We start from the raw sequence: 27,766 nt of genomic DNA, 5'->3' as shown, positions 1-27,766 counted from the left end.
TCTGGGCGGTGCTGTTTAGGCAGCATAAGCATCAGTATTCATATCTGAACACAGAGCAGAAGGAATTATTCTCACCATCCACCTGGAAAGCGAGAAGCAGAACAAAACAAGAGAGAAAACCAAGTATAGACTACCCATAAATGAGGCAGATATTGTTTTTCAGGTGAACAGTGAGATGCTATGTTTATTTCACAGAGACAAAACAAGTCATTGTGGGAAAACTTGGGGAAATGACAATGAGAAGCATTTCCAAGTATGTATTTCTTTATATATTTTTATAGCTCCTTGGGATAGATAATGAAAACAAAGAAAGCAAATCGCCCAGCAAAATAAACAACAATATAATTTTGTGACCTCAAAATATCCTTAAATGCCTCTCCGCAACAATTGCTGACTTAACACTGAGCACACACTCCCCCCCCCCGAGTGAACTGTAGGACTAGGAAGGTTCTGCAGGCTATAGTCATTCGAAGATAATGCAAAAGGGCAGATTATAGATTTGGGGTGCGTAGGCTGGTTTCAGGAATTTGTGCACCCCCCCCAAAAAAAGGCATGACCAGACATCCCTCCCTCTCTACCACAAGCACACCAATTGCCACACTCCTTAGAATACAATTCCTGCAGATCTCTGCTCCTATGCTCATATTGGGAAAGATTTATCATGCCCAGAAAGTATTCCCAAGCCATTATAGGGCACAACTGACCCAGGCTCAGACGCCTCCACAAAGAGACTGTCCTAGTGTGCGCGGTTTCTGGGGGAGCCCTAGGGTGTGGAAGAAGGTCAGAGAGCTTCATGGCCTCCAGTCAGCTTGTGGAAGAGTTCTTCATCCAGCGTCTGGTTCCTGTCATTTGCGCGGGTGGACAAGAAGATGTACCCGCCTATGTACTCGTGCACGATCTTGCAGCCAGCGGAAATGCAGCTGAAGGCCACGTTGATGTGCTCATCAAACTCTATGGCCACCTGGGGAAAGAAGGTTAAAAGATGAGCTCTCTTTGGGTGGTCACCTATGGTGCATCTAAATCTTGTACAGACAAATAAGCAAGAAAGTTTAAAAACTGCAAGGGGGTGAGGGAATAATTGTCCTTTTACTTGCGTATTTGTCTCAATCAAATCTAATTCAAGGATAGCCAACGTGGTGCCCTCCAAATGCTGCCCAACTCGCAATTTCCATCATCTACAGCCAATGATTGGGGATGATGGAGCATTGAGGCAGGGGCAGCCTGTCCTGTTTTGCCACTTGAGGAGAAATGGGAAGGGCTGTGCCACCACCCGGACTGCCTGCCCTATCACCTCCACTGCTGCTTTGTTAGTAGGAGTCAGGGACTTGCGGGGAGAAATGCATATTCAGAGATCTCAAATCCCAAGCTCCCCACCCCCCACCGCTGACCTGCCGTATATCCCAGTTGACGTTCCACTGGCGCATATTGCTGAACCGCCAGGTCTTCACCACATCTCCAACGGCCAGGTCAATGCGGATCAAGCGGTTGTTGGCGATGCCCAAGATTTCGTCCTTCCGGCTGCCCTTGAACCTGCACACAAAGATGGCAAGGCTCTGAGTTTTTGCTTGCATTCATAAGGCTCCTCTACTTCTAACCTAGAGGGAGTGTGTGATTGAAGAGTTAAAGGCTGCATCATCATTGTCACTGCAGGGGTGGGGGTGGGAGCTGCTACAAATAATAAATAATAATAGCAACAATAATATTGGGGGCTGGTTGCTTCTAAGAGCTACTATAGCCCCCTTCTCTACATTTTCAACCTTCAGTTTAAAAAGGAAAGCAAATTGCTAGTCCTCATGTTTTCAGTACAGGCAACTCCCCATTTACTCAGGGGTTGTGCTCCGAGGCACTGCGTGCATCAGCGGGAAACAGGTAAGCCTGTCCCCGCCCTGTTATGCCAACCCCCCCTTTCTAGTGTCTAAAACTGCACATGCCAGCAATCGTGTGCATGTTGAATGTGCGCAAATGGGGAGTTGCCTGTAATAGAAGCATTGCAGCTATGCAGTGTTGATACCTACTAGTAACTAGCCCAATAGGAAGAAATCTGCAGTCAGTTGGGGGAATGAATGCAAAAGTTCTGGGATGATAAGCGTTTGACATCTTTTGCGATTTTTGAAAATAATAGCAACAAAGTTTTGCACTATGAAAAAATTAATACATTAAATAAAGCAAGGGCTGGACATCCCTATACATTTTTTTTTTAAAACAAGTCTTTATTGGTTTCAAAAATATACAGGTAATTAAAATAGAAATATACATCAACAATACATTGTCGTGTATTTGTTCTTTTCCCCTCCCCTGCCCTCCCATCTTCTCCCCTCCCTACCCCTCCTCCCTCCTGACTTCCCATCCCGTACTAGGCTCCTCCCTAGATTCCTTGTAAGATATTACACACTACCAATCATGTTGCACAAAACTATCGATAACATATATATATATGAGACATTTACAATTATACTTATACCTATGATAGAGCCTTAAGTATCTGAGATCAGATTTGGGTTCTCCACTTTATCTTTTATATAATTAATAAATGGTTTCCATGTTTTTATAATTATTTCTGAATCTGTTCCTTTGAGTTCTTCATATCTTGTTGCTAATCTATAATATTGTAATACCTTGATTTGCCAGTCTTCTCTGCTAGGAATTACCGAGGTTTTCCAGTTTTTTGCAACTAGCAGCCTAGCGGCTGCTACTGCATAGCTTATTATGCACCTATCCTTAGGTTTGACATCCTCTGATAACATTCCCAAAAGGAACATTTCCGGACTTTTCTTGATGGAATATTTCAATATTTTTTTTAATTCTTTGTATAGCATTTCCCAGAATCCCTTAATTACGCTGCAATTCCACCATATATGGATAAAAGAGCCAATTTCCTTATTGCATCTCCAACATAAATTACTAACCCCTGGATAGATTTTTGACAGTTTTAGTGGCGTTAGGTGCCATCTATTTAGCATTTTTAAAATGTTTTCTTTCAAATCGTAATTAGGTGTAAAGTTTGAGTCGCGTTTCCATAGATTCTCCCATTTTTGTATTGGAATTGGTTTTCCTAAGTCTTGGCCCCACTTAATCATATAATCTTTGGTCATCTCCTTTTCTGTCTTCCATTGTAACATAATTTGATACAAATTTCTTATATATTTATCTTTATTTACCAAAAGAATCTCTTCCAATTTTGATATTTTATTTTCAAATCCTATTTTTTTATCTAATTGCAATCTTTGATTTATTTGAAAGTATTGTAGCCAAGAAGTCAAATAATTTTTTAATTCCGAATAATCTTTTAATTTTAATGTTCCTTCTCTTTCTTCCAAGATTACTTTATACGTGGGCCAGATGTTTTCCATGTTTGTTCTTCTAACTGCGACTAATTCTAATGGTGAGACCCACCAAGGGGTCTTAGGTTCAAAATATCTTTTGTACTTTTGCCATACTAAATATAGGGATTTTCTGATTAAGTTGAACATGAAGATATTCCTATTACTTATCTTATCTTTCATTAAATAATAATGCCACCCAAATGGCAACCCTTGGCCTTCCAAGTCCAGGAGATCCGAATTCTTTATCACTATCCACTCTTTGATCCAAGTGATGGCTGCAGCGTCATGATAGGTTTCGAGGTCCGGTAAGCCGAAACCTCCCCTATTTCTGTGATCAATCATAATTGTGTAATTGACCCTCGGTCTTTTCCCGTTCCAAATGAACCTTACCACATCTTTTCTCCATTCTCTAAAAATTTTTTCTTTTCCTAAAATTGGAAGATTTTGAAAGAGATAATTCATTTTAGAAATCACGCACATTTTTATCAATGAGATTCGCCCCATAATTGATAATTTGAGTTTACTCCATACTTCAAAGTTTTTCTTTATTTTTTTCCATATTTCTTTATAATTTTCTTGCACCAGATCTATCCCTTTAATTGTTGTGTGGATGCCTAGATATTTTAATCTTTTATCAATTTTTAGGCCTGTTTTTTCTCGGAGTTCCTGCATCTCTTTATTTTCCAAATTTTTCACCAACATTTTGGTTTTTTCATAATTTATTTTCAAGCCTGCTAACTTCCCATATTCCTTAATTTTTTCTATAGCTGCAGGGATACCTTGAATTGGATCTTCAGTAGTTATTATAATATCATCTGCGAAAGCCTTTACTTTAAACTTTTTTTTTCCAATAACTATTCCTTTGATGTTTTCTTCCTCTCTTAGATTTTTTAATAAAATTTCCAGTGTTAGTATAAAGAGGATAGGTGACAGAGGGCACCCTTGTCTGGTGCCTCTCTCTATATTTATTTTCTTAGTTGGTCTTCCATTTATTAAAATACTTGCTTCCTGCATCTTATATATTGCTTTTATTGCACCTTCTAGGTGTTCTCCCATTTTTAATTTTTCTATTGTTTTTATCATAAACCTCCAGGAGATTCTATCGAAAGCCTTCTCCGCATCAATGGCCAGGAGTGCTGCTCCTTTATCTCTCCTATTCTCAAGGCATTCCAGGATGTTCACTATATTTCTGATATTATCTTTGGCAAATCTTCCCTTTACAAAACCGGCCTGATCTTTATGTATTAGGTCTTCCAATATAATATTTAATCTGTTAGCAATAATCTTGGTAAAAATTTTGTAATCGCTATTTAATAACGAAATTGGTCTATAATTGTCTGGCAAATCTACCTCTATTTTTGATTTTGGTATTAATATAATTTGAGCTTCTGTCCAAGTTTTGGGGGTGATTCCTTTTGTCAATATATTATTCATTAGATCTTTAAATGGGGTTAACAAAGTTTCTTGAAATATTTTATAATATTCAATTGGGAATCCGTCCGGTCCCGGAGCTTTTCCTTTTTTCATAGATTTTATTGTCTCTCCTATTTCGAGGGGTGTTATTTCTCTATTCAAAGATCTTATTTTTTCCCGTGGGATTTGCGGCAACTGATATTTTTTAAAAAACTCGTCAATTTCTTGATCATTTATTTCTTCTTTTTTATATAGTGTTTCAAAGAATTTCTGAAATACTCTCATAATCTCTTCTGATTTATCAAAAAATTTATCACCCGATTTGATCCTATTTATTATTTTTTCGTTTCTCCTTTTTTTGATTTGCCAGATCAATAATTTATTCGGCTTATTTGCCCATTCAAAATTCCTATATTTCCATATTTGTAATTGTCTTTCTAATTCCTGATCAATTATCCTTTCAAATTCAGATCTTAAGATTTTCAATTGTTGTTCTATCCGCTTATCGTATTTCATATATAGTATTTTCTCCTTTCTCTTAATTTCTTGCATAAGGTTTTCTTTTTTTGACCTTTCGGATTTCCTCAATATTGCGCTCTGCTGGATAAAATACCCCCGCATAAACGCCTTCCCCGCATCCCAAACTGTAGCTAATTCTACCTCACCATTATTATTCAAATCAAGGAATTCCTTAAGTTTCTTATTTGCTTCTTTTATTATATTTGGGTCTTTTAACATAAATACATTTAACCTCCAATTATTTACTTTTTTCCCTTCTTTTAGAATCATAGTCACTGGGTTATGATCTGATATGGTTTGGGGGCCGATTTCTACCTTTTGTACTCTTAGTGCTAATTCTTTGGATATCCATATCATATCAATTCTACTAGCTGTCTGGTGGCGGGCTGATATATGAGTGAATTATTTTTTTATTGGATTCTTATTTCTCCATGCATCCAATAGATTATAATTTCTTGTCAATTCAATAAACTTTTTAGGTAATTTTGTTACTCTTTTCCTTCCTTTGTTCTCATTCTTATCAAATTCTGGGTCAATAATCCCATTCATATCTCCCATTATTATATATTTGCCATCAATCTGGTTCATTAATTGAGCTTCCAGTTTTTCTAAGAAGGCTATCTTACTCCCGTTGGGGGCATATAGACCCACCCAAACCCATTTCTCACCTTCAATTGTTGTTTTCACTATCACAATTCTCCCTTCCTTATCTGTCCATAAAAGTTCTGGGTTCCATTTTTCCTTGATATAAAGCACTACTCCTCTTTTTTTCCTTTCATCTGCCGCGACGAATTCCTTCCCCAATTTCTCATTTTTTAATACCCTTACATGCTTTTTGTTTATATGTGTTTCTTGAATACATATTACATCAAAATTTTGCTTTTTTAACAAATGTCCCACCCTATTCCGTTTCTTTTTGTTATTCAAACCATTTAAATTCCAAGATATAATTTTCAGATTCATATTTACTTTATTGAAATTTCCTGCAGAAAAGAAAGAAAAGAAAAAGAGATAGTTCTAACCAAAAACAATAAAAGCAAAACCAAAGAAAGAGAGAAGGAAAAAGGGAAATCAGTAAAAGGAGAAGTGGAAGAATAAAGAAGGGAGAAAGATGAAGAAGTGGGAAGGGAAGAGAAAAAAGAAAAAAAAGGGGGGGGACTGAGTAAGGAGAGAAATTACAAGAATTAAGAGATTAAGAAAAATAAGGGAAAAAAAGAAAAAAAACTCAAAGGAACTAATATTCAATTAACTATGCTAAGCAATTACGAGAGAAAACAAAGCTAGAATTATTTCTTACGCAGTGATCTTTGGGGAAATAATAGAAGAGGAGAAAGGAAAAGGGGAAGAGAGCTATATGAGAGGGAGAAAAATAAAATAAAAAAAAATAAACTAGAACACAGGCCCACACTGCTCCTGTATCTGTTTAGTCAAAGTTGGTATAACTAATGAATATATTTACAGATAATCATATCGAACCAACTGTCTTTCATTCTTCTGTTTCTCCCTCCTCTCTTTCCTCCTCCCTCTGCTCCTCCCCTTCCTCCTCCTCTCCACTCAAGTGTTCGTCCTCCTCTTCATCATTTTTCTTGGCTAGCTGCTCTTTAATTGATTTTGCTTTGTCTCCTCCCAGTTCTTGGGAGTACGTCCTAAAAAATCTGTCTGCCGCCTCTGGAGTATCAAATCTCCTCCATCTTCCTTTAAAAGCGAAGGCCATGCCTTCCGGATACTCCCATTTGAAAAAGATTCTTTTCGCTCTCAACGCCTTAGCTAAGAAGTGATATCTTTTCCTCTTGTGCACCAGTCTCGGAGGAATTTCCTTCAGTATGATTATTTCAGTTTCGTCCATCACTAACTTCTTTTTTCCCTTGGTTCTTAAAATCTTGTTCCGTATCCACATAGTAGTAAAAGACACCAGACAATCTCCAGGCCAATTATTGGCCTTAGCTTTTTTGGAATTAACCCTAAAAATTTCGTCCACGCGGGCTTCAATCTCCCGTTCCTCCATCTCTAACCACTTCGCCAGAGTGGTCAATGTCCTCGTTCGCCACCTCCGGAATGTTGCGGAATCTCAATATTTTCTCCCTCATTTTCATCTGAAGCATAGCATGGGCGTCAAGAGATGATTCCATGGTTGCTTTTTGCTCATCCAGATCTTTCTTTATACTTTCAATTTCCTTCTTTCCTTCCCTCTTTTCTTTCACAAAATTCTTCAAGGAATTTTCGAGGGTTTGATTTTTATTTTGCATCTCTTGAATTGTTTCTTCTGTCTTGCTAGAGGCTTCCTCCATTTTGGTTAGTTGATCTCTGATCTCCTGCTTATCCTTATCATTAGATTCCAAGGTTTCTTCAATTTTCCCAACTTTATCTTCCAAGCTTATAAGTCTCTCATTCATGTCTTTTTTCATTTCTGTAAGGTCTTGCTTTATTTCACCAATATCGCTCTTCAAGCTTAGAATCAATTCTCTAAGGTCCATGGTCTCATGGTCAGTTGTAGATACTCTCCTCTGGGAGGTGCTAGCTGTATTTGGTCTCTTTGCTCTTTCTCTGTCTCCCATCTTTTTGCACTGCACTGCCTTTATTACTATTTAGTTTACAGACAGTGACACTCTTGTTTCAATTCTTGAAGGAACAGGAACTGTCTGTTGTCTCTTTAGTGTCCACCTGGTGTCACTGTGTAACAGTTAAGGGTTACTTTTCCCCTTTTCAACCTTTCTCCTCTTCAATTTTGTGTACTGCCAACGTCACTTCTGGCTTCTTTGTTTCTCTGCCTGCTTAGTCATAGTTATTAATGTAGCGTCGCCATTTTCTCTTGCACTTTTCAGCTTATAAAAATGATTAAAAAATCGTTCTCAATTGCCCACTTTACAGTCCAATCTCAGAACAACACAATATCTATCTCTCTTTGTCTCTTTCTCTCAGTAGCTCTCCTTTAACTCTTGTTCACACATCAAACGCTGGCTCTATCTTTATTGTGTGAAATATACGGCTATCGGAGCCCAGACAGATCCTATTGAGAATAAGTTCTTGCTTCCCCCACTTTAAAATTCACTTTGTCTCTCCCCTGACGGCGTCCCTTGCAAACGCGATTTTCTTCACTTCACTCCTTCCCGCTCCCCCGCTCTCCCTTAGTTCACACTCAAAAGAAAAGTCCGACTTGCGGGGGGGGGGGACTCTTAGCTGTTTCCTTAGTTCTCAATTGTTAATTCACGCCCGGGGTAGTCGTAGGGGTTATTTTTCTAAAAAGGGTTTTACCGTCATGAGCGCTGCTGGTTTCGGCTTGTGCTGGCAAAGTTTCCAGTCGCAGTTTCCAGGTCTCTCCCCCTCCTTCCACAAATTACGAAGGTGTCCGGGAGGTCCTTGTGGGGAACCGCCGACGTATCGGGTGGGGATCGCCTCCCCAACCCTTTCCGGGGGGTTGCTTTGCCTCGCGAACCCCCCCTTTGTCCAGCTAAAAATCGGGAGTTACAGAGCTCCCGTTTTCGCCAGCTCGCGCTCCGCGGTTCCAACCGGAAGTCTCCGACATCCCTATACATTTTATAGTCAACTGCTTGGAGGTTTTCTACAATCAAAGGGTACGTAAATTGCATGAATTGAATAAATAAAAACGACAGAGGGTGTTGTGGCTTTACAAAGACTAAAATTTATAGCGGCTTAAGCTTTAGTAGGCTAGAGTCTCCTTCATCAGAGGCAGTTAAGCCACAAATGTTTATGCAGCAATACATTTGTTAGACTCTAAGGTGCCACAAAATACTTCGTTGGGTTTGCTGCTATATACCTAATAGCTAAGCTACACCTCCATAATTTTTTATCCCAAATGATAACTCATTTATGCAGCTTAACATTGTAAAGACATGATCCTGCCATGAACTGAACAATTTTTAACTCAATGAATTTCAGTAAGAGAGTTATCCAAAGCAATTCCTATTCAGGAGAGAGGAGGAAGATAACATCAGGTGGCTTTGCCTAGCAATGGGTTGTAACGAAGCACAGTCCTACTCAGAGTAGACCCACTGAAATTAATTGGCATCACTAACCTGGCTTCATTATTTTCAATAGGTCTACTCTCAGTAGAATTTAGTTTTAACATGGGCTCAACTCTTTGGTACTGAAAACCAACAGGATTTTAAATCTGCATTTGGTTGACTGTGATCATTATAAAAAAACTTAAAAGAACCAACAGAGATTGCTCTGATGCTGAGTCCAACATCCTGCCTTCTACAGTGGCCAACTAGATGCCTCCAGCCAGCCATGATGGCAGTGGTTCACTCCTTGTCATTGCTCCTCAGCAACTGATATTCAGTGGATATACTGCTTCGGAATCTGGAAGTTCCATTTTGCCATAATGACCAACAGCTCTTGATAGACCTCTGTGGATTTTTCGCATGTCTTCGTAGATGGTTTTAACACAGCGCCTGTCACCCTGTCAGACCAAAAGGCCCATCTAGTCCAGCATCTTGTTCTCACAGTGGCCAGGCAATGTCTGTGAGAAGCCTGCATTCAGGACCTGAATGCAAAAGCAACTCTCCTAATCCCCGCTGCCAATATGTTATTCTCAGCAACTGGTATTCAGAGGTAAACTGCCTCTGACTCTGGAGGTAGAACATAGCTACAGTATGTTCTATGAGTCAGATGAAGGACTCCCTCTTGTCTGCTTTCTCTAGTTTCACTAAAGGTAAAGGGACCCCTGACCATTAGGTCCAGTCATGACCAACTCTGGGGTTGCGGCGCTCATCTCGCATTATTGGCCGAGGGAGCCGGCGTACAGCTTCCAGGTCATGTGGCCAGCATGACTAAGCCGCTTCTGGCGAACCAGAACAGCGCACGGAAACTCCGTTTACCTTCCTGCTGAAGCAGTACCTACATTGCGGGGATTCGAACTGCCGACCTTCTGATCGGCAAGCCCTAGGCTTTGTGGTTTAACCCACAGCGCCACAGTTTCACTGGTTGCCCCCAAATTCTACTATTATCAGAGGTTTGTGGGATGTGTGCACTACACATCAATTTATTTCAAATAAACACATAACATAAGAAAGGGAGGAGGAAAGACTTCTTCAGACATGCAAATAACTTCCAGAAGTTGGCTTTCAGAATAAAATAAAATAAATAACGCTGAAAGATTTTTCATTTGTGCTGTCAACATCAGCGGCAGTTCGTGAAAAGGTACTTCAGTTCCCCACAAATGGTTTTCAGGGAAGCTCAGCAGTTTCTTTACCTGACTACAAAATAAGAGATGCCAAAATCAGGGAGCGACTGCCAAACTTGAATAAACTTCATCTTGGCATCGGGGAGCGACAGCTGGGCCACGTTCTGGTAGGCCTCCAGGATGCGAGGGGTTAACTGTGAGAGTTGCAAAGGGAGAGATTAGTGCAAACCTCCTCCTTGACCTCACAAGCATCATGCAAAAAATAATAATAATAAATGGTCATGGTATCTCAGGAGGTGTGCAAATGCATAGTGAATAAACAAAGCAGCTTTGAAAAACCTACGGTAGATTTTAATTACTGTAAGTGTATTTTTTTTAAAAAAAAACTGGTTTGATGTTTGTGAACTGCTTAGAAGCTACTTTGGCAACTGAGAGGTATATAATAAATTAATACAGTACTAATAATGTGACTATGATGGGAGTTGTAGTCCAATTATATTTAGAGGGCCAAAAGTTCGCCACTCCCAATCTATAGGAATGCCCCATGTTAAGACTTCAATGGATCTGATCTGTAGATTGACTTTTTTTCTTCTGGCAACTGCTCCCAAAGCAATCAATCAGTGGTCAGGGTGGTTTGGGGGCAGTTGGGGCCGTGCGGCCCAAAATTACCTGCTTCGGTTTGAATTTCTTCTGGTAGCGAGGGGACACAAGCCACTGGGCTCCCTCGGCCTGCTGGGTAAGGCAGGCATCCGGGTTGGTTTGCTGCAGCTTCAGAAAGGACAGGATGTTCTCCACCTCGGCCTGGTAGGATGAGTCTGCCATGGTCTTCCCCTTCGCTGCCAACCTACAACCTGCCATCCAGCGGGCATATTGCTGCTCCTGGTGAGGGAGAGGAGGAAGACTTTGGCCTTACACGGAGTCATACCTGCCAAGTTCCTCTCTGGAAAATAAGGGACCGGACCGGAAGTAGCATACCGGAAGTAGCGTGGCGGCCATTTTGGAACTGGGCGGAGCATGCTCAGAAGTGACTTTTGATGCTGCTGTGCCCAGTTCCAAAATGGCCGTCGCACCAGAAGTCACGCTACAGCCATTTTGGAACTGGGCAGAGCAGTATCAAAAGTCGCTTCTGAGCATGCTCTGCCCAGTTCCAAAATGGCCTCCGCGCCAGAATAAACCGTGGGAAAACAAAAAAATCCGTTTTTTCGGCTGGGGACAGCTGGAAAAAACGGGGGTTTCCCGGGGAAAACGGGAGACTTGGCAGCTATGCACGGAGTTCGCTCTAGCTACACCTGCAATAGCCCCTCACCCATCCTTATACAAGGCTGTTTGGAGGAAGTCAACTGGGATGGAGAGAGGTCCAAGGTCCAGGCTTTGTGTGGGGCATTCTTTGTACTCAGCCTGGAAACTGCAGTTCGTGCAGAATACTGCAGCACAGAATATTGAGAAAACCAAGACCCTGGCCGTGTTCTCGCCATACATTTAAAGGGCTATGATACCACTGTAAATAGCCATGGCTTCCCTCCAAAAATTCTGTAGTTTGTTAAGGGTACTTTGTGTTGTTCAGAGACTCCTGTTTGGCCTCAAAGAGCTATTATTTCTTTATTGGTTTATCAGGTTTATTAGATTTATAGACGGCCCTTCATCATAAAACCTCAGGGTGGTTCACAAAACCCAGAGATCCCTGGGAAGAAGGATTGATTAGACAAGATCTAACTCCTTCCAACTATGGTAGGTTGCCATAGTTCAAAAAGTAAAAAACAGGACGCCCCGAAAAATTGTTGAGCTTTCTTTTAAGGAAGACCCCAAGATGGTTGACGTATGGCAGCCCTAAACTATGGTTCTAAAGCTGGCTTCCCTACCACCCCACTCACATCCGAACATCGCAAGTGTACTTCGCTCATCCCGTCGGGGGAAGGTACCAAGAGCTTGATGCAAAATTTCTGACCGGAGATGTTTACGTCCGGTACCACCTCACAGCCTGGAGTGGGGCAGAAACAGGGTTAGGAACAGTTAGAAGCTGGACATACAAAGCTGCCTTATGCAGAGAATTGGGACACTGGCCTATCTCTCCCCACACTGTCTACTCCAACTAGCAGAAACTCTCCAGCATCTCTGGAGGGCAGAGTGGTGTTGGTGGGGTCCTTCCCAGATCTGTTTACCTGGAAATGCCTGAACCTGGGACCTCACAAAGCAGACACTGTCACAGAGCTGCACTTTCTCTTTAAGGAAAAGGGCTGGAGGCTCAGGGATAGAGCCATTTTTTTGCAGAAGGACTCGGGTTCAATTCCTGACATCTCCAGATAGTTCTGACAGGGACTCTTAGTCTGAAACCCTCGAGAGCCTCTGTGCCAGTCAGTGTAGATGATACTAAACTGAAAGGACCCAATGCAGTATAAGGCAGGTTTCATATCCAGGGGTACCTTGGTTTACGAACTTTATCCATTCCAGAAGTCCGTTCTTAAACCAAAGCGTTCTTAAACCAAAGCGTGCCTTCCAATAGCAGCAGGGGATTCAATTTACAAATGGAACACACTCAACATGTTCTGCTTCCAAGGCAAAGTTCACAAACCAAAACCCCTACTTCTGGGTCTGCAGCATTCTTAATCCAAGTTGTTCCTAAACTAAGCTGTTCTTAAACCAAGGTACCACTGTACTCATATTTGGAGACAATGTCCTTAAGAAGACAGGAACCTGCCTTTTACTGGTCCACCTAAGCTCAGTACGGTCTACACTGGCTGGCAGTGGCTTTCCAAGGTTTCAGGGAGGGAGTCTCTCCCAATGGAACTTGGGATGTTCTGCAAGCAAAGCACGTGCTCCATCCTTTGTAGGCCGTACTAATGCCGGATTGGGAAAGAGGCGTTGGCAAGGTGGCTAGACTCACCCTTGAGGCTGAGTTGCTGCACAGGCTCTCCCAGAGCTTCTTCGGGACTCTTGTAGTAGGAGATGGAGGTCTCCTTGAAGATCACCCAGTACTGCTTGTAGCCCTTCAAAGTCAGCTTACGAGGCCTGTAGGGCAAGAAGCACATGAGCTTCATCTCCTCTTCTCACAGCTAAACATACCCAACTCTTTCATTTGTTCCCCATAAAGCCTTGTGTTCCAGACCCTTAAACATCCTGGTCAATTCCACCTATTTTGTTAATGTTTTTAGTTGATCATAATATCCCAGCCCTTCCTGGGGATGACAGGGATTGAACCTGGGACCTTCTGCATGGAAAGCAGGCGGTCTAACCACTGAGCGCCACTGCCCTTCCCCATGATCCATTCCCTCATGAAACATACGGTTTGATAGCTCACCTGAATATTCGGAGATAATCCTTTAACTCTGGGATAACTGTGAGACTGTCCTATTTTGGAAATGACAAATATGTGTTGTTGTTGTTTTACATATTTCCTGTATTTACAGACTGCCTTTCATTCCTGATGGTTCCCAAAGCAATTCATGGTCAAAGAAATAATAACAACAATAACAATAATACAAACAGTAGAGATAAAACAATGCAACATTTTGGGTTGTCTCCATCTAGGTTCTACTCCGAGTAGACCCCGTTGCAATTAATGAATGTAAATTAAGTCTGTCTATCAACTTGGGTCTACTCTACGAAGGCCTAGCACTGAATACAATCTTTTGGAACTGCATTCTGGTACCTATCTGAGAAATACCACCCCTCTTGTCTTCTGGACCCTGGTGGAAAGACTTTCCTTTTCTGAGATTTTTTTTGTGTGTTATAAACAAAGACTTCCCTTCTCTAACAAGTCTCGTAAGTGAAGATATTTACTGCTGTCTGTACTGGATTTGAAATTGCCTTTTTACATATGAAATCAATTGTTTTACACCTAGTGTGTTTTTAGCTGTGTACTGATGAACATTTGTTGATCTTTTCAAAAATTGCTTTTATATAGGTAATTGTGCAATTTTTTCTTTACATACAGAACTGTGCAATTATTTGCTTTTATTGTGAAATTGCTTCGAGATATTTAATGGGAGGGGATTCGTAAATGAAAACAAAATAAATAAATAACCCTTTTCAGAAAGCCCCCAAAGGAAAAAGGGAACTAAATAGCAACAGAAGCAGAAGCAGAAGCTGATAGAAACCTTGTTGGCAACAACACTCTGAACAAGAGATGGAAGCTCCAGTCAGAATGCCTCAGCATAAGGCCCTGTTGGGAACTTACCAGAACGTTGGGAGCTGCTGACGAACCTTCTAGTTTGACTTCCAAGGTGGCGAGGGCCTTGTCCAGGTCGTCAAGGCCAGAGTCTCCAGACTGTTCCACAGGATTGGTGTTCAAAGACAATTCGTTGATATGATACTGGAAGGAGTGAAAGCTCTGACTTAACTTTGTGCAAGACTGACACTCGAGTCTCAAAACAACGCTCTGAACACTTATTTCCTTATTTATAGAACAATTTCTTCACGCCTCCTAGTGCAGGAGCAAGGAAAACATTTGAGCTCAAGGGCCGCATTCCCTTCTGAGCAACTTCCCGAGGGTCAAATGCAAGCAGTGGGCAGGGCCAGAGGCAAAAGTGTGGGATAACCAGCCTCATATAACCAACATGCTTAAGTCTAATTAATGCACGAAAGGGTTAATACCATAGAGTAAGCTGTCCTGCCAGGCTTAGCAGGGTCACATCCCCTTACCTTGGGAGGGAATGGGTAATCAGACCTATTTGTTCAACCTTTGGTCTACCAGAGAAGCTCAACTTATAAGGAGGTCTGAGCTGGTTGCTGCACCTCAGAGCACATGGCTCTTACAAGCCACTCTGGAGTACCTATACCACTAATTTAGGAACTTTCAGCACTGTAACTAAGCCAAGTTTTACTGGCTGTGTAACTTTTTCTGAATGCTGTATGAAGAGTTTGTAAGTAAATCTTTTTTTTTTTTTACCAAGCTTATAGTCTTTTTCTATGCTAGGGGGAAACTTTGGAAAGGTTAATTTTAAAGGTCCAGCAACCTATATTTCCATGCTTTACTTTGCTGCATGTTTTGTGATTTTAAATCTCTGCTGGAGTTCTTTCACCAAAGAGAATCCCAAACCTGGATCTTGGCATCCAGCGAATTATCCTTATATATACCTATTTTTCCATAAACCAACAAAGCAAGTGGAGCAATTAATGCAAGTTTTCCTTTTTTTGCAGTAGGCTAATTTATATACACGCTCCGGTCTCTATCCTTTGTCCAGACAACAGAGAAGCACCATCGGCATTCAATTACTAATTCCAGCTCAGTTGGCAGAGCAAGAGATTATTAAGCTTGGAGTCATGGGTTTGAGTCCCTCTTTGGGCAAATGATTCCTGCATTGCAGGGGGTTGGATCCAATGACCCTTGTGGTCCCTTCCAACTCTGCAAGTCTATGATTCTAACACTCACAAAACTAAAGGTTACCTGCAGAGCCGCAAACACCACCATCTCTTCCTCGGTGCAATCTGTCTCCTCTAGTAGCACGGCCCAACGCGCCTGTTCATACAGCTGGTTGATCCTCACGGCATCGTACTACATGGGAGGGAACGAGCAACAGTAGAGGCTGAGTGCCAAACCAGGGTTCAAATTGCACCTCCTCCAGGAAGTTAATACATTTTTAACCCATCTGTCTTCCTGTCTAGGTGGAATACAATATCTTCCCTTACATCAGAGATGGCGAAGTTGTGGTCCTCCAGATGTTGGGACTCCAACTCCCATCAGGCCACAACCAGTATGGCCAATCGTCATAGGTGATGGAAGCTGGAAGACCAGCAACACCTGGAGGGCCACAGTCCCCCCACCGCTTTGCCTTACACATTAAAAAGCAAATGGCAGAGACTTGCTCTGCAAACAACCCTCTACAAGTTGGTAGTTCCCTGTGGCATCCACTCCAAGGCAAATATGTTTTAAAATGCTAAATACGTCACATACTAAACATGTCACAGACAATGGGGAGAGCAACCCTACGTCTTCAGTGAGGTTTACTGATACCGTTTAAAAAAAACCTGATTTCATGTTTTGCTCCCTGGTCATGAGGACTAGAAGCTCCCCAAGTCGTGAGGAGTAGCAACGCACCTACACACACACACACACAGAGAGAGAGAGAGAGAGAGAGAGAGAGAGAGAGAGAGAGAGAGAGAGAGAGAGAACTGAGATCCTCAGAAGGATTTTGGAGCAGCCACCAGGTTAGGGGATGCGTATTATTTTTTAAAGAAACAAGTGGGGTGATGCTGAAGGCCCAGATCCGAGGAGAGCACTGACCTTGGGCTCCAGGTCAAAGAAGCTGTAATATTTGAAACGTAGCCACAAACAATCGTTTTCTTTCACTTCCTGCTGCAGCAAAGTCCGCGACGAGTCCAGCCACCTGGGAGAGAAACCCACTCTAAATTACACGAACATGGAATTCCAGCCTGCGCTTGAATCTCTCCTGCAAAATACTGTGTTTCATTTCATCCAGCAGTACACAAATTTTGTTAGATCAATTGACACAGGTTCCCCACTTGCGTAGTAGATAAGCAGATACCACTCTCTAGCAAAGTATCTCAAACTCTCGCATTCAAGACAGTGGCAGACCTTGGGGTCTCAAATTACAGCGGTGGCAAAATTTGGGCCCCCCCGCCTTTTGCCTTCCCTTCTACGTCATAGTTGCAGTGCCCCCGAGGCTCCATGCCCAGTGCAGCCATCTACTGTACATGGCGCTGCGCCCTACAGTTTGCCCAAGCTAACCAGCTCTCTTCTCCTCACCTGCTGTTGATCTGTGTCTTCTCGGAGAGGGAGCCTGGCCGGTGCATCTGCAAGATCTGATCGGGTGTCAGTCCAGTCTGACTGACCGACAGCATCCTGTAGCAGGCCTCGGTTTCGGCACTGTCCGAGAAGTGAGCTGGCATGCCACGGAACATCTGCTGCTCTGCACCTGGTGACAGAACAGAATGGCGGAGGGATCATGACTGTGGAAGGGGGCAGCCTGTATAATTTGTCCTCTTGAGAAGGATTATCATATGACCTTTGGCTTGCTCAAGTGAGTGCAGCTGAACTTCTGGGCTCCATGCGGTTAGAATAAATTCCCTGGTAGGAGACCCGGTTCCGAAGAGAGAAGTGCCTGTGGCGATCACACAGGGTCCCCGGACGTTTCACGGTCTATTGATCCCTGTGCCACCACTTTATTTCCTGCTGCCACCAACCTGGTAAAATACTGAGTCCAGTCAGGGTTAAATTGGAACAGGGCCGTCTCAGGCAGGTTGGGCGCCCTGGCGCTGTGGCGCGGAGATCACTACGGCGCCCCTGCCCTGGTGGGCGGGCGCAGCGCGCAGCATGGCTTCCACGCGGCTTTGCCGTGCAGCGCCCACCTGCCGGCCCCTCTCTAAACCAACCTCCTTCCTGCATCCAGTTCCACCCTTCAGTTATCTACTGAACTTCCTAGCAACTAACTGTTACTGACTTGGCTTATACAGTGGTACACAATTGGTTCCAGAAGTCTGTACTTAACCTGAAGCGTACTTAACCTGAAGCGAACTTTCCCATTGAAAGTAATGGAAAGTGGATTAATCCGTTCCAGACGGGTCCGCGGAGTACTTAAACTGAAAATACTCAAACCGAAGCGTACTTAAACCGAGGTATGACTGTATTCCACTACACTAACTCCACCTACCCATAGACTCCCCCGCAATTCAACTCCCACTCCAATCCCAACTGAACTCTGAACCCACTGAACTAACTGAACTCCCACCCACCCACCCAGAGCTGGTTTTATAGTCCCTCTGACTCCACCCACCTGGGTTATTATTGGGTAACCCGTTTAACTATTTCATCTCCAGCTCTATCATAGGTCAACGTCACAGTGCCTCCCATGGAATCACTGAATTTTACAACTGAATTGAGACCCTGTAGGCCATTCCTGTTCAGTGTAGGAATCTTGCAATAGCAGCATCCCTGAAAGCCTCTACTTAAACACCTCCAGTGCCTACCACCTCTTGAGGCAGACGCTTCCATGGTGAAAACAGCTCTTACCATCAGGATACTTCTCCTAATGCAGAGGTAGCCTTCCAGAGAGGGGCCTTTTCAGTTGTGGCTCCCCATCTGTGGAATGCTCTCTCCAGTGAGGTCCACCTGGTACCTTCACTGACATCTTACCTCCTCCCCCCCCCCAAAGTTTTAGATAGACTGAGATGGTGTTGCTTTATCCTATTTCCAGTGAATCCTGAAGCTACACACTTTTGCACATGCACACGCACGCATGCACGCACAGTGTCATTTGGACACCCCTAAATTCCTTACTTGCTGGCAAGCGCACCCCAGTCAGGTCATGGCTTGCTACAGAGCTCCTCTCTTTGTCCTTCTGCTTCCGCTTCTCCTTCTCCTCCCGCGCACGCAGTAACGACAGTTCTTCGTAGTGACGGATACCTGCAGAGGGGCAAAGGCTGCATGAGTCCTTTATTCAGGGTAATCATAGCCTGATAAATTCAATTCAGTTTGCATTTAAAGGCGAGCCTTCCTAATTCTCACTTTCCAAAAGAAGCTGAGAACCAAAACACAACCATCTTCAAAATTTATACTTCTATGAACAGACCCTCCAAGTGTCCCTATTTTCCAGGGACAGTCCTGGACTTACAGAAGTCGTTCCGGTTTTTGATTTGATCCTGGAATGTCCCACTTTTCCTTAGGATGTCCTTATTTTCATTGGAGAAATGCTGCAAGGTATAAAGTTATGCAACCCCGAGCCAAAGAGATAAGTAACTATACAACCTTTAGAAGACATCTGAAGGCAGCCCTGTATAGAGAAGTTTTTTAAAATATTTATTATGTTTTTATATATGTTGGAAGCTGCCCAGAGTGGCTGGGGTAATCAATCAGATGTGTAGGGTATAAATATTATTATTATTGAATAGGGTGCCCCAATTTATCCCTATTTTCATTGGATAAATGTTGCAGGATATGTATAAATAGTTGCAAATAAAAGTGTAAACTCTACAATTCTCTTATTCTAAGGGCGACCAGCTGCATAGGAGGGCAGGGAGCAGGATTAATTGTGCAGAGGAGAAAATTCCAGCCGTTGTAGCTTTCTCTGCCCCTGCACAATGAATAAAAATGCAGTTCCCCGCCTGCATTTGGAGCCGGGCACCCTACCCTCCTCTGATGTCTAGACCTTAGGGCTTGGAAACACAGCGTTAGAAAGCCCAGCCTCTGAAACAGAACCAGCTGGGCAGGCACTAAGCAAAGGGTCACTAACCTTTTGTGGACAGTGAGCCCCATTGCAATGTTCAGAAAGTGCTGTGGGGACCACTCACAAAGTGTATGTGCGATAAGACAAAATGGTTGCCGGCACTGGGAGTGGAGCAACACAAAATGGCTGCCACATCTAAATTATCACAAAAACAGGTAGGAACACAACTTAGTGTGGGCACGCCCCACATCCATCCCCATGCTTCCTCACAGCGAGAAGCTCTTTATAGCTCTCTCTCTTGTGTTCAAAACAGGAAGGAGAGCAGGGACATCCAGTTAAATGTGGGCATGTTCAAGGGGCCATGTACAATGACCAGCCAAGCCAGTGCAAACAGCATACTGCCCAACTTTCTGTAGCCAAAATTGGGGTGTGCATCTTCCTGGATCTGCTGCCGGGTGAGTCACATGACCCACACAGTGCTCTCAACCTGAAAAGTGTTCCCCCCCCCCCCAGGGTGAGATTTTGCACGGTGCCCAAAAACGCACAAGATTGTGACACCCAAAATGGCCACTGTGATCTCATGTGAAAAAAAATGGGATGTCCCCTTTTTTTCTGGGGTACTTGGGAGGTATGAAACAGGAAGTGAGCTGGAAGAGCAAGCAATCTGTAGCGTAGAGGAGATGCTGGGTGCCCATGGGCCTCGCACTGGCAACCCTTGCACTAAATAACATTTCAGAGCTTTGGAGACAGGTGCTTGCCCTCCTTGCTGCTTCCAGGCGATGCTCTGAGCCTCTTGTTGTGCTCACCAAGTATCTTGCAGAGGTCGGCAACTGTGCGGAAGACTGGCTGGGCAAAGTTCGCCCGGATCCTGACTTTGCAGCGATTTGGTAGGGAAAGCAGTATAGGCTTGTGCTGGGGAGTGAACTGAAGTTTGGCATCAGCCAAGATCCCGTATTTATCCAGGCTCCAGTTGGTCTTCAGCAGCCAAAGTTTCTTCTGCTCCCACCACAGGGCATGATCTGACCAGTCCCTCTGAAGTTCTGGAAGCAGGAAAGTTGAACATTAGCATCAAGACACAGGCCCAGAGAATACAGTACTGAAAATAATAAATAATCCAAGGTGGCTTGATTTAAATGAGCATTGGGAAACCTTTTTCCACCCGAGGGCCGCATTCCCTTCTACACAACCTTCTGGGGTCCACATGCCAGTAGGGTCAGAGGCAAAAGCGGGCAAAGCAACAAATGTACATTTTACCTTTGTATAGCAGGCTAGTCTTCACATATACTCTTTATCTTCCATCCAGACAAGCAAAAGGCATTGTCAGAGATCTGGCACATCTCAAGTGTGTGCCATTGCCATTATAAGAGAATGAGGTTAGTTAGCACTCGCACTGGTTAGTTCTGGCACCTCTTTTTCCAGAAAAATAGCACTGGCTCAAGGACATATTTCAGTCAGGAGGGGAAAACACTCAAGGAGGGCACGAAGCAAGGCCAACAAGGGATGTGGGCTGAGGATAGAGGCCCGAGGGGCTACATTTGGCCCTTTAGCCTGAGGTTGCCAACTCCTGATTTAAATCACTGTAGTTCTCTAAGGGTGCCGAGAGTTGTGAGAACACCCCTTTTCCTCTCACAGAGCTACAATTTCCAGAGTTCCCTGGAAACAGGGCTTGGCTGTTAAACCATTCTGGGAATTGTAGCTCTGTAAGAGGATGAGGAGGGTCTCCTAACAATGCTCAGCACTCTTAACCAATTACAGTTCTCAGGATTCTTTGGGGGGAAGCCATGACTGTTAAAGTGGTTTAACGGGGCTTGAAATGTATTGGGTGGGGGGTGGTGGTATCAGTTTTGCAGTTCTTTATGACAGTGGCAATGAGAGACTATTATCTTGTGTACCGCCCTGAGTTTTTCAGACAAAGGACGGTATATAATTTTATTTTTATTTTTATTATTCTTTATTATTTTAATGCTTTAAAATACGAGATCAAGATATACAAAAAAGAATACGCATAAAATATACATAAAGTATAAAAAAATCACATGAAAATTACATAAAGAAAAGCATGGAAAGAAAAAGTTACCAAAAAAATGGAATACCAACATGTGATCTTGTGTGAATGGCATTTAGCGTTACCCTTTCTCATCACACTGCTTAAACAGAATTGAAGTTCTTCAGGTTCCTTAGACGAGGTTAAGATCAGCTGAAGTTAAACCAAACCCAATTCCTACATTTGTTTCTTGACCACCCCAAAGTTTCTTGTCTTTGTTTCCATTAAACATCCACCAAGAATAAGAGAAAACTTTCCTTTATGAGAGAGAGGGAGAGGGAGAAGGAACCCTGGTTTTTAACGGCTCCATTTCCCCCATTTTCTCTGTGCTCCATGCATTAAGTTGACATGGTACAGCCACTTTGCAAGGACTGTGCCACCTCAGAAACAGCTGTCAAAATGGCCCTAGCCCTGTTCAACTAAGAATAGCTTGGTTAGTTCTGGGCCTACTTATTACATCACCCTTCAAGCGGGTTGTAAGGGGAACTAGCACCAGTTCCCCTGAAAATGACAGGCTCTTAGCATATACATATTGCTTATCTAAGCAGTGCCAGAAACCCACACGGGAAAAGGATCCGACCACAATTCCCCCACCCCCCACTGAGTCACAATTATTCTCCCAAACACACACAAATGGGTCCAGGAGTAACCTTTGTACACACCATAGAAGAATCATGGGAACTGTAGTTTGTTAAGGGTGCTGGGAATTCTACCTCTGTGGGGGGAAACTACAGTTCCCATGATTCTCTTGGGGTGTGCACTTTAAATATTTGTTGTATACGCAAGCTGAGTTGGATATGGCCCTCTTTCAACGTGAAAAGCGGTGGGGGAAAACATCTTGGAAGACTTACTTAACTTATCCACAATCTGCAGCATTATGCCGCCGATATGCATGTTGCCGGTGACCCGGAGGGTGACTGGGTCAGCTTCGGGTCCCAGCTCTTCCACAAAGGCTCTGAGCTCCCAAGAGTCATCAATGTATTCCCCACTGGCTGTTTTCAACCCAGCCATGGTGAGAGCCCTAGAGAGGAGAGGATACAAGGGTTGAGATAAAGAAAAAGCACACACAGTTCATTTCCAGGTCCAATTCAAGAAGCTCACGCTACCGTTCCAAGCCTTAAACCTGTGGCGGGAAACCATTTTCATATTGGGGGCCACATTCTCTTCTGGGCAACCTTCTGAGGGTCACATGTAGGGCCACCAATTCCAGGGGGCCTGGGCACCCACAAATGTTTTTCTGTGGGTGCTCAGCCTCAACTCCCCACCCCCCTACCTGCTGCCACAGTAGGTGGAGTTCCTTGGGAGTAGGGATTGAATCTGAGAATTGTAGTTCTGGCAGGGGAATAGGGGGTGTCTCCTAACAACTCCCAGCACCCATAACAGACTACATTTTCCAGGATTATTGGGGGGGGGAGCCATGACTGTTTACAGTGGAATGATTCTTCTTTAAACATATAGAGTAGATGAGGTCTACAGGGGAAGGAATAGCATAGTTGAATGCTTTTGTGTCAAAACAGAAAACAAAACCACTCCTGGGAATTTTCTTTTTTGAAACTGAAGCCTAGCATATTGCAAGGAGAAGCCCAGCCCTGTGCAATGCACTCTCCACATTTACAACCTGGTTTGACAAGTAACCCATTTCTTCTTGTGTGGTAGAATCAAGCAGTAGAATCTTCTGTGGGCACAGAGCAGGGCTCACTCCTACTAACAGGATGGAACAGAACTGGGTAAGACGCTTCCTGTCAAAGGCCTTGTCTAGACTGCTATAATCTCCAGCTTTCTCGTCTTCCTTCCTTTCTTGGTGCTATGATCTTGCCTCTCCAGTTGTGCTAAATTTGTCTTTTGCTCATGTTACAATGAGTCATGATGATGGCCCCAAAGCCTCGACTATGAGCTGCATGGAACTCTGCCCTTCAAGCTTCTAGTCCTCTCTGAACTCTCCAAACTAAGTGCATTGTCCCCCATGCTCAAAAGGTGGCAGAACAAGGCCACCGATAGATTTTCAGGGGTGCTGCGCAGCAGGTGTGGGGAACCTTTGGCCAACCAGATGCTGCTGAACTCCAGTCCCATCATGCACAGCCATTGCCCATGGTTTCTGGGGCTGACGAGAGTGGTAGTTCAGCAATATCTAGAGGACCAGGGATTCCCCACACCTGCTGCATGGGTTATTGCCAAGGAATGCAACATCGAAAATAAGGTTTTTTTACACCAAGAACTCTGGCCAGAAATTTCAATGTTAGGAATATATCCTACTCGCGAGTTACAGTCAAATAAGGTATGTATTCTGGTAAGACTAACAGTCTTGAACAGAACAAAGGAATACAAACAAGAAATGAGCTTCAAGTTCACTACAGTATATGTAGTTTGAAATAAATGTTACAACTTAGAAAATAATACTGTAGTACATTACAGTGTAAAGACACAAAAGCTATCAACTAATAATATCCGTAAATATCAGTCCGATTCCAAAAGTGCTCAAAAGGGTTGTTTTATACAGAGCTGGAATGCCGAGTCAATTCAGTAAAACAGGGCAGTCTTGAGCAGGTCGGGCGCCCTGGCGCTGAGGCGCGGAGATCACTCCGGCTCCCCTGTCCTCGCAGTGCGCAGCATGGCTTCCGCGCGGCTTCGCGGAAATACTCAACTTAAACTGAAAATACTCAAACCGAGGCGTACTGCAACTGAGGTATGACTGTACTGAATGGCAGGTCAATCCAAAGCAAGACCGTAGTCATCATAATGTGTTTGCGGATGAAGGGGCAGATCTGACATGGACCACTGAGTCCTGGAGGTGCGGGGTGTGCTTGGTGGGTCTAACCTAACTGCACTGCGCCTTCCTGGATACATGGTGCAGCACCAGGCCCAACTGGAAGTTTGTGGATGGAGCTGTCCATAAGAGCTTCATCTCCTCCATTAGGAAATGTCTTGATCTCAGGGCAAGCATACAGGGTCTGTGTCCAGTGTTGGGACAGAGATACAAACTGTGGATGCTGCTGACTGAACTGGCCCAGGTGGTTTTTAACCTGATGTTGGAGGATGCCAGGACATTTGTGATTATAACATCCACCCAGAGGCTGTGGGGGCAGCTCAGGGCTTGATGGCCTTCACGGCCTCCTTGAAGGAGTCTGAAACGATCAGTGACCCAACACGCCAAGCAGAGCATATGCTCAATGTAGCCTTTGCCTTGAGTGATGTGGTAGGTGGTCTGACATGGTGTCCGTGTGCTCTGTTCCCCCCTAATTAAGTCTGGCTTGGTGGTGGCAATTTGGCCCTGCAAGGGTGGTGGACCCTATGCAGATGGTCTGCCCTTGGAGAGACGGATGGGTTCCTGGGAGATCTTCCAGCAGAGAAAGCAGATGATCCTGCCGAAGTCCTGGTCTTGTTGGGGAATGGTGAGATGAGACGGACAGGAGACAGGATCATCCTTGAGTTTGTTTTCCAGCATTACACATCCCAGCTGCCTCCCTGGTACTTTTGGAAGCTAAGGGTTATGAAGCAAACTGGATGAAGAGCAGAGTGGCTAAAAAGGCAGGGCAGCTGGGCCAAAATCAGGGGAATTCTGTCCGGTTCCAGCATTGTTGGTGCTTAGGTTGCATACACACCAATCCCTGGGAATTGTAGTTTAAGGAGCCTGGACCCTATAGCTCTCTGAGGGATAAACCAAAGTTCCCAGAATTATTTGGGGGAAGCCATGTGCTTTAACTATATGGTGTGTATGCAAGCCAACATCATAGGTTTGTTCCATCCCATTTTGTTCAGATAAATCTTTTCAGTTCATTTTCCTGTGAAGTACACATTTTGTACACTTGGTGTTTCTTTTCATTAGATGTATTTCTGTGCACGCATCAAAACTATATTGCAAAATTCAGAGGAGTGTGCAATCTGACTGGGAATTCCACTACAGTCTACAGGCAAGTTGAGTAGCATTGGATTGGGTCAGTCCACTGGGAAAAGTAGAGCAAATTTCTCCTTCTTCCCCTTCATTTTTAAAGCATATATTTTTACATTTTGCTTATGGGGAAGCAAAGTACAAGTGCTGGTAAGACCTCCACCATCCACCACCTTAATTTGACCCAGTGGCAAACAAACCTAAATTAGCAGTGCCCAAAGACATTTGAAGTCATTTTAAGCAACACCCCCTCCTAGACACATACAACCCACCATGATCAAGTGTCAGCTATTATTACAACTGTTTCCAGGAAAAACCACAAGCCCTTTAGCATATTATCAAGACAAGAGCAAAGGTAACCAACCCTCCTCTTCTTTACAAGTGGGCACAGTAAGAAGCGGGATCCTTATCTCTCTCTTGTGGGTGGGTGGTGCCACCCTGAGCATCAGAAATACAGTAGAAGGAAGTAGAGGCATTTCACTTCCTTCTGGGCAAGCGACTGGGTATTTTACAGGGGATGCTCCCTTTGTGCTGGATTAAAGAACCTAGAGAATAAAATAGCACAAGTACGATAATGCTCCCTAAGAGAAATTGGGTACTTATGAACTGGAGATGAAGAGGTCTCCTAGCATTTTTTAATGTGCTTAATTTATCTCGGGTCAGCTTGCTGTTAAATGCACAGGAGGCAGGGTCAGTACAGCCAACCCGCCAAAATGCTTAAACTGTAGAAGGATCCTCAAAGATACGCAGAGTAAGGCAGGCCAGCATTTAAACCCCTGTGAAGTCCTGCTGTAGTCAACAGTTTTAACCAAACAACTAGGCAGGGCTGGCTCTACGGGAAGGCTGGTTGGCGCGGAGCTGCCAGGGGGGCGCCGCGCGCCGCACCCACCCACCAGCCGCAGCAAGGGGCGGGGCGGGGGCGCCGGAGCGATCTCCGCACCACGGCGCCCGGGCGCCCGACATGCTTAAGACGGCCCTGCAACTAGGATCCAGAGAGAAATAGCTGAACTAGAATTTATCACCAAATTTGATTGAATTTATTCGGGTCTCATTCGTAGCCAATGCTCTCCCACCCACCCTGCAACACAAGATTTAAAGTCAGGAGGATTTGTATTACAGCCATACCTCGGTTTGAGTATTTTCAGTTGAAGTACTCTGCGGACCTGTCTGGAACGGATTAATCCACTTTCCATTACTTTCAATGGGAAAGTTCGCTTCAGGTTAAGTACGCTTCAGGTTAAGTACAGACTTGTAAACCGAGGTACCACTGTATTGCCAATCTCTTCCGATGTGAAAGGTCACTGTGCTTACAGTGGTCGTTAGACTCTTGCGCAGAATTACCACAGAATAAGCTCTTCCATTCCAGAGTTTCTTTCCCCCTACTGTTTGCTACTTTACTCTCTATGCCAAGTAGAAGGATGGGGGACATGTGGCGTGCTGCATGTTTGCTGGACTCCAGCTCCTATCATCCTTGACCTTTCTTTGGTCATGCTGGCTAGGACTGATGGGAGATGGAGTCTAACCACGCCAGGAAAGGTGGCAGAATCTCCATACCTGCTGAGGAGAACATGTGAGGAAGTGTGCTCTGACCTACATGAGATCTGACCTACAAAATAAAGAACAGCCCTGTTGGATGAGATCAAAGGTCCATCCAATTCAGCATCCTTCTTCCTACAGTGGAAAACCAGATACTTCCAGGAAGTCCACGAGGAGGGCTGGAAAGCAATTGATCTCTCCTGTTGTGGGACACCTAATTCAAGACACGGTTCCACCATTGTGGGACTTCAATAGAGAAGCCCCATGGGTTTGTGCACAAGTGAGCCTGTCTAGGAAAAGTTGAGAGGAGAAGGAGGAGCTTCCTCTTCCTAATCTGTCAAAACTAAACCCGTAAGCCATAAACCAGATAAGAACCCTACCTTGAGGCTGCAGTCTCTACGCAAAGAGCTCTTTGGACAACTCCGTGGACTAGGAAGAGGGTTCGGGGATTTCTGTGGACTGCTCCGTTGACTTGTTGGCGTCTCCACAGGGCCCCTCGTCTTAGGGCGTTTCTCTGCGCTCTCCCACCTCTTATCAACTTCCTCCCTGCATGTGTGACACGCACACACCGGAACTGCCACTTGCTCAAAAGTGGAAGTCATTTTTGCAACCTCGTGTTTGCTCTGAGCAGGAAGCTTTTATAGCCCTGTGGGTGGGTCAGGCACTCGGCCAAGCACGGACTTGCCAGGATGGTTTAGAGCTGTATTTCAAACACACACCTCTCAGCACATATACGGTACGTACCTACGGCCAGGTCACGGCTTCCGTTTTAACAAGATGTGC

At 44.0% G+C, this 27,766-nt stretch overlaps 1 protein-coding gene across 1 annotated transcript; it reads right to left on the bottom strand.

Moving 5' to 3' along the window:
- Positions 1-152: 152 nt before the first annotated feature.
- On the bottom strand, positions 153-27,533 carry FERMT3 (FERM domain containing kindlin 3). The gene is made up of 15 exons (XM_035098499.3): positions 27,364-27,533; positions 22,413-22,582; positions 20,324-20,557; positions 18,632-18,757; positions 17,102-17,270; positions 16,619-16,721; positions 15,782-15,889; positions 14,573-14,707; positions 13,694-13,743; positions 13,280-13,404; positions 12,270-12,376; positions 11,068-11,277; positions 10,468-10,592; positions 1,389-1,530; positions 153-961 (listed from the first exon to the last, which is right to left on the bottom strand). The coding sequence occupies exons 2-15, from the start codon at positions 22,570-22,572 to the stop codon at positions 782-784; spliced, it is 1,974 nt and encodes a 657-aa protein (XP_034954390.1). The 5' UTR covers positions 22,573-22,582; positions 27,364-27,533; the 3' UTR covers positions 153-781.
- Between the last annotated feature and the right edge of the window lie 233 nt (positions 27,534-27,766).

Source organism: Zootoca vivipara, chromosome 16 (assembly GCF_965207765.1).
Source record: "Zootoca vivipara chromosome 16, rZooViv2.hap1.1, whole genome shotgun sequence".
NCBI lineage: Eukaryota > Metazoa > Chordata > Lepidosauria > Squamata > Lacertidae > Zootoca > Zootoca vivipara.
The sequence above is the reverse complement of the archived record's forward strand: the minus strand, read 5'-3'. Positions and strand labels throughout refer to the sequence as shown.

Bases quoted from the DNA above. Each gene is read 5' to 3' on its own strand.
- FERMT3 (XM_035098499.3), bottom strand. From the start codon at position 22,572: ATGGCTGGGTTGAAAACAGCCAGTGGGGAATACATTGATGACTCTTGG. The intron at 16,722-17,101 runs GTGAGGAGAAGA...TTTCTCTCCCAG, and splicing joins AAGACACAGATCAACAGCAG to GTGGCTGGACTCGTCGCGGA. The intron at 10,593-11,067 runs GTAATTTTGGGC...CAACTCTCACAG, and splicing joins AGAAATTCAAACCGAAGCAG to TTAACCCCTCGCATCCTGGA.